The sequence below is a fragment of the Lycium ferocissimum genome, chromosome 8 (assembly GCF_029784015.1).
Source record: "Lycium ferocissimum isolate CSIRO_LF1 chromosome 8, AGI_CSIRO_Lferr_CH_V1, whole genome shotgun sequence".
Lineage (NCBI taxonomy): Eukaryota > Viridiplantae > Streptophyta > Magnoliopsida > Solanales > Solanaceae > Lycium > Lycium ferocissimum.
The window spans coordinates 32,816,538-32,822,872 of NC_081349.1; the positions used below are offsets into that span (position 1 = coordinate 32,816,538).

Consider the following 6,335-nt stretch of genomic DNA (forward strand, 5'->3'; position numbering starts at 1 on the left):
AATAATGTATAATCCATATAAACTATCATACATACATATATATTGTATATATAATGTATATGCTTTGTATAACCATGTATGAACACTGTATAACTATGTATAACAATGTATCTGCATTATTTTACAAGTTTTGGATTAAGAGTTGGATGCATTTGAAAATGAGATTGTCTAGAAGGAAAAAATTCATCCAAGAAAGAATTACAAAATGAATAGCTCATGCGCTACATTTTTCTTATCATTCCTTTGTAGTTAGTGTCTTAACATGCCTCAAATTGAATTGTAGTCTAATTAAAGATAATTCAGATTCTTCCTACAGATTATATAACTCATCTCTTTTCGTCGCAAGAGAATACGAGATCAGAATAAAAATCGAAAAATCGAAAGCTGGCGACTCGCCGAAAAAATCGATTTCCGTAGTTCGTACTAAAACCGATGCCAAATGATAGATCCATTCAAGATCTATCCATTTATGTAGGTTTTGGGTCGTGGAGATGAGCGTAACTTCACGAATTTGGGAAGGAAAAAACTAGGGATTTCAAATATTTTAAAAATTCGTGGAGAAGTGAGTTTTGAGGGTTTTGGGTTATGTATCTTAGTAAAGGAGAAGGAGGCAATTCGATTTGTATAATTCTAAGGTGAACGGAGGTTTCCGGTGATCTCCAGCCAAGAGAAATAAGGCGGCAAATCGCGATTAAGAATGGAAAAAGAAGGTAATGGGGCCATATCTAGTAAACTAGATTGTGAATGGACGTGGGAAATAGAATCTTAACATGAAATAGTATCTTAGAAATATTTCAATAACTTAACATGAAATAGAATCTTAGAAATATTTAAAGATAAAGATTAAGGTGAACTTACCAGTCGAATGAGCTCATAAAACACAATGGAAGCGATCGATCTTCAGCAACAGATATAGGAAGTCATCACGCCGATGAACAGATCCGTGAACACTCCTAGCAAGATGTTGATATGAAAGAAATTGTTCCGTATTTTTTGACTGGAATTAACTCAATAACTTAATATTGAATGTGAATATCTAAAAAAATCACCCTAATGACTTGTCATGCCACATCATTTTGATATGTGGCAATGTTTCATTGGCCTTAAATTTGAATGTGATTCCATGTCATTAAATATGTGGCAATAGACAGCACTCCCCATTTGCAGGATTGTAAACAATACCTTTTTTTATAGTAATTCTACTAGTTCTCGCAGTGAATATGCACATTAACAGGCCATTGCAAGATTGGGTAACCTTGAATTCAGTAACTGTATCACCTCCTATGCTTGAATTGATGAATTGGTCAAGGAGTGGAAGAGAAGGGAGGCTAGTTGCATTATCAGCAAGCGGAAGGGATTTAATTTTTTGGTTGGTTAGACAATTGCAGAAGTAGATCCCGGAAGGGGAGGTAGCATTAGAGAATGCAAGAGAACGACAGTGACTAAGCCTAAATTGCATACCGGTAATGATTGAGCACCAAAGCTTGCATACTATACTGAACCTGATGAGAAATTTTGCAGGCAGACGAAGTAGAATTTCAGATAAAAGGTCAACATTTCCAGCAATGACATCCACCGCTGCAATAACAACAAGCTTTTTATGCATTTGGCTCTCCTCCATCATCGGTCTAGGATTCACATAGACCTGATCGTTACAAAGATGACAAATAATTAGCAAATACGATAAGCTATTATAGACTGAAAAAGACTTGAATTAAAAAGTTTACTTGCAGGCGCTATAGCTCAAACGGTCATCACCCAAAACACCAATTACTAGGACAATACACCAATTACTAGGACAAACCAACACGCCGAATGCAAAACTGATGTTACTACTACGGGAAGAATCAATAAGAAATGACTAAAAATTAGTGATGGACTGAAATATTTATAATAAAACTAGGCCTATATTACTTTCTGGCTCTAGCTGTAGTTCAAATGGACGTCACCTGTATCCTATATTGCTTAGACTCTTCAAAGTGGAGATGTGTGCGTGTCAGATCCTCCAAAAGTAGGGCATTTTTGGAGGATCCGATATGAGTTCGACAGCCTTTCTGGAGAGTCCGAGCAATTAAGCCTAAAATACCAATAAGCAGAACGAACCCAAAAAAGCCAAATGCAAGAATGACACTACCACTAGGCTAACTTGAAACTTTGCAACACTTCATTGTGAGGGGGGGTTGTCCACTTCCAGCAAAGAATCAACAAGAAATGACTAAAGATTAGTGTTGGACTAAAATATTGCAATACAATCTAAAATATTGCAATACAATTGTGTCAAACTATAGCACATTTGTCAAAATCTTGAAATAACATATTTTGGATGTGTTTGGTATAATATAGCGTATGCTATCTTAAATCATTGAAATCTTTTCCTATTCCCACCAAAAGGGGAACTAATGAGTTACGGGAAAAAGTCATTTTCATTTACAAATATCACAACTTTACACTTTATCAGAAGCTTTAACCAACAATTACACAATATTCTCAATCTCTAAAATAAAATAAAAAATGTCATAGAGACACTATGATCAATACTCTATCATAACCAATGTCACCTATTTGTGTACTTAGCCAAACACTTGAAAACGATCTGAAAACAAAAAAATTCCCAAATATAGCATTCCCAAACACACCCTTTATTGCATGTTGCATGTAATATCTTGTTATTGACCATCCTTTTGGTGCTTTTAGCCTTTCTTCAAGAACGAAATAAGGAAAAATTAGATAAACCAGAAAGATTTAACACTATAACTTTAAATCAAGAAATGAAATTTTATATTTTTATTTTCGAATAAAAGGGAAACCAACAACTCACTGGGAAAGAGGATGGAAAAGAACCGCGAAAAGAGTGTGTGTGTGTATATATATATATATATATATATATATAGGACTTTATTTTTTCCATTTTAAAATTTCTTAATCATTTTTTTGTTTTTTTGAGAGAACATGTAACAGGTTAATCATTTTTTACTTTTTCTTATCGAACTTGCATCTTTGCTAGTATTACTCTATATTTCTTAGGCAAATACATAGAGAACCTCTTAAAGTTGTAACATATTTTTATTAAGACATCTCAATTGAGGTTGTTGCTTATTAAACACCTAATGATTTCTCAAACGATCACTCAATTAACAGTAACTATCTTAGAAAGTCACTTTTTGTTATTGTGTAACAAAAAAGTCATTCAACTAATAGTAATTATCTCATAAAGTTATTTTTCTTTATTATATAACAGAAAAGTTACTCAACCAATAGTAATATCTCATAAAGTCACTTTTCTTTGTTTTGTAACAAAAAAGTCACTCAACAATTGTCATTTCACCCACAAAGTCATTCAACCAATTCATGAGATATTTTCGATGAATATTGCTGACGTGAAAATTATTTTAAGCCAAATTTTTAAAAATTAAAAGCTATCCATTTCAATTAACCATTAAATTGATCCTCTGGACTAATCCGACCCACTTAAATTAAATGGGTCGAATATATAGTGCAAGTGACGCCTTTTATTTAACCTATAACAAAGAAATGACAATGTTTAAACATGAAAATTATAATTCTTGTAGTATAAATTTCTATGCTCCAAATCGTTTATCAATCATAACTTGTACCCCGAGGCAGTATAAATTAAAATGTCTGGTAGAAAGAATGTCATTTCATATTTTGGCTTGCGGTTTGAGTTCCAAGAAGCAAATTTTGGTCCAAACTAATTCCAACCCAATAAAAGTAAGTTATTATTGGTGTTCTGAGTTAATCACAACATGTGTATATGAATTATAACATGATTTTAACGTATAAATTCCTAAATTGGGGTTTAAATATTCAAGATTGAATTTTGGGGCTAAGCTTCCACGAGGTAAGTCCAACAACTCAAACTCACTTATTACGATATTTATGAAGGTTTATAGAATTTATTGCTAATTTGAGGTAGTTGGATCTTAGGATTAAGAAACTTTAGAAATGGGTCATAAAAAGGTTATTTTGGATACGAAGGGTGTTCATGGTTCACTTTGGGTTGGTTTTCCTAAAAGGAAGTAAACCAATTAAGTCGGCTTTTCAACCAAATCAAACCAATTAAGTCGGTTTTTATCGCTTCAGTCTTTGTCGGTTTTTTTTGGTTAATTCAAATTTTTGTCGGTATTTTCTTTTTTAAATATATGACAATATACTTTCAAGCACATATTAAATTGATTATTTTCTAGCATAACACTATCAAATCAATTTTTTTTTAAAAAAAAGGACTATATATGTAATCAAATTATATATGTGGCTTTCTTGAGAAAAAATTCTATTGTCAAACATATATTTGTACTTTTTTTTACAAAAGATTCCAAATCTATGGCCAAACGGGAGCTTAACCATTTCCGAGGAACTTAGTAAAATTTCTCACAATTAATCGTTTTGTGCAAAAAATTAGGGATTTTTGATTTGGGGTTCTTGCCCATATGTACTATCCAAAAAAAAAATTGTTTACAATGAGCATAGCCCAATATATGTTTACATCTAAAAATCCAACATATGTTTACATTGAATTTTTTGAAGCCAAATCTATTTTAATGTTACCTTTTTTATACTTTCTTTCCGAGCTACCATATAACCCTCTTCATTTTTCCATTTTTCGTTTTTAAAATCTGTATAACATTATGTATATACGCTTTGACACACTATTATACATTACATATACATCCTTATACACTCTTATACATTGCATATACATTGTATAGATAATGTATAAATAATGTATAACCCTTATAAACTATCATACATACATACATATATATTGTATATATAAAGTATAAATAATGTATACGCTTTGTATAACCATGTATGGACACTGTATAACTATGCATAACAATGTATCTGCATTATTTTACAAGTTTTGGATTAAGAGTTGGATGCATTTGAAAATGAGATTGTATAGAAGGAAAAAATTCATCCAAAAAAGAATTACAAAATGTATAGCTTATGCGCTACATTTTTCTTATCATTCCTTTGTAGTTAGTGTCTTAACATGCCTTAAATTAAAATTGTAATCTAATTAACGATAATTCAGATTCTTCCTACGGATTATATAACTCTCTCTTTTCGTCGCAAGAGAATACGAGACCAGAACAAAAACTGAAAAATCAAAAGCTGGCGACTCGCCGAAAAAATCGATTGCCGGAGTTCGTACTGAAACTGATGCCAAATGATAGATCTATTCAAGATCTATCCATTTATGTAGGTTTTGTGTCGTGGAGATGAGCGTAACTTCATGAATTTGAGAAGGAAGAAAGTAGGGATTTCAAATATTTTAAAATTCGTGGAGGAGTGACTTTTGAGGGTTGTGGGTTATGTATCTTAGTAAAGGAGAAGGAGGCAATTCGATTTGTACAATTCTAAGGTGAACGGAGGTTGCCGGTTATCTCCGGCCACAAGAGATAAGGCGGCAAATGGTGGTGAGTGGTGGTCTGCGACGGCGGTGATTAAGAATGGAAAAAGAAGGTAATTGGGCCATATCTAGTAAACTAGATTGCGAATGGACATGGGGCTTAATTTCCCCTTTTGATTTACTAAGATATCTTGACGATACTTGAATTAAACAAAAATGAATAATTAAAGGACTCAAAGATAGTTAACATGAAATAGAATCTTAGAAATATTTAAAAATAAAGTTTAAGGTGAACTCACCAGTCGAACGAGCTCATAAAACATAATGGAGGGGATCGATCTTCAGCAGCAGACACAGGAAGTCATCACGCCGATGAACAGATCCGTGAACACCCCTAGCAAGATGTTGATATAAAAGAAATTGTTTCGTATTTTTTGTGACTTGAATTAACTTAATAACTTAATATTGAATGTGAATACCTAAAAAATCACCCTAATGACTTGTCATGCCACATCATTTTGATATGTGGCAATGTTTCATTGGCCTTAAATTTGAATGTGATTCCATATCATTAAATAGGTGGCATTAGTTTGAGCCTCCATATAAAGTTAGGAATCTTAAACTTATGACTTTAGACTTATTTTAGGTGCTTTTAAGTCAAAATAAAAATAACAAAATTAAGTCTAAAGTCATAAGTTTAGGATTCCTAACTTATGACTTATGCTTATAAGTTATAAGCCCATCCAAATATGCTCTTACTTAATTTGTGTTAAGTCCAAAACCAAACTAAAAATTACAGTGGTCGATATGGGCTTAGCCCGCTAGTAACTGTCCAACCCAGCTGGTGAATTGATAGGGCTAGAATAAAACAATTTTGATCCTATTTAAGAACAAGGCTTTTTATCCCTTCCTATTAAGCCCGTTGGCCCTTGGGCTTGAGAGAGGCTGGGTTGCGTCAACC

General features: G+C 32.7%; 1 protein-coding gene across 1 annotated transcript; it reads right to left on the reverse strand.

Annotated features, from left to right (window-relative positions):
- Positions 1-1,129: 1,129 nt before the first annotated feature.
- Positions 1,130-5,977, reverse strand: LOC132066266 (F-box protein At5g07610-like). Its single transcript, XM_059459611.1, has 2 exons — positions 5,674-5,977; positions 1,130-1,645 (listed from the first exon to the last, which is right to left on the reverse strand). Exons 1-2 carry the CDS (start codon positions 5,695-5,697, stop codon positions 1,130-1,132), a joined length of 540 nt encoding a protein of 179 aa, XP_059315594.1. The 5' UTR covers positions 5,698-5,977.
- Positions 5,978-6,335: the final 358 nt, after the last annotated feature.

Bases quoted from the DNA above. Each gene is read 5' to 3' on its own strand.
- LOC132066266 (XM_059459611.1), bottom strand. From the start codon at position 5,697: ATGTTTTATGAGCTCGTTCGACTG. The intron at 1,646-5,673 runs GTGAGTTCACCT...TGTAACGATCAG, and splicing joins TTTATGAGCTCGTTCGACTG to GTCTATGTGAATCCTAGACC.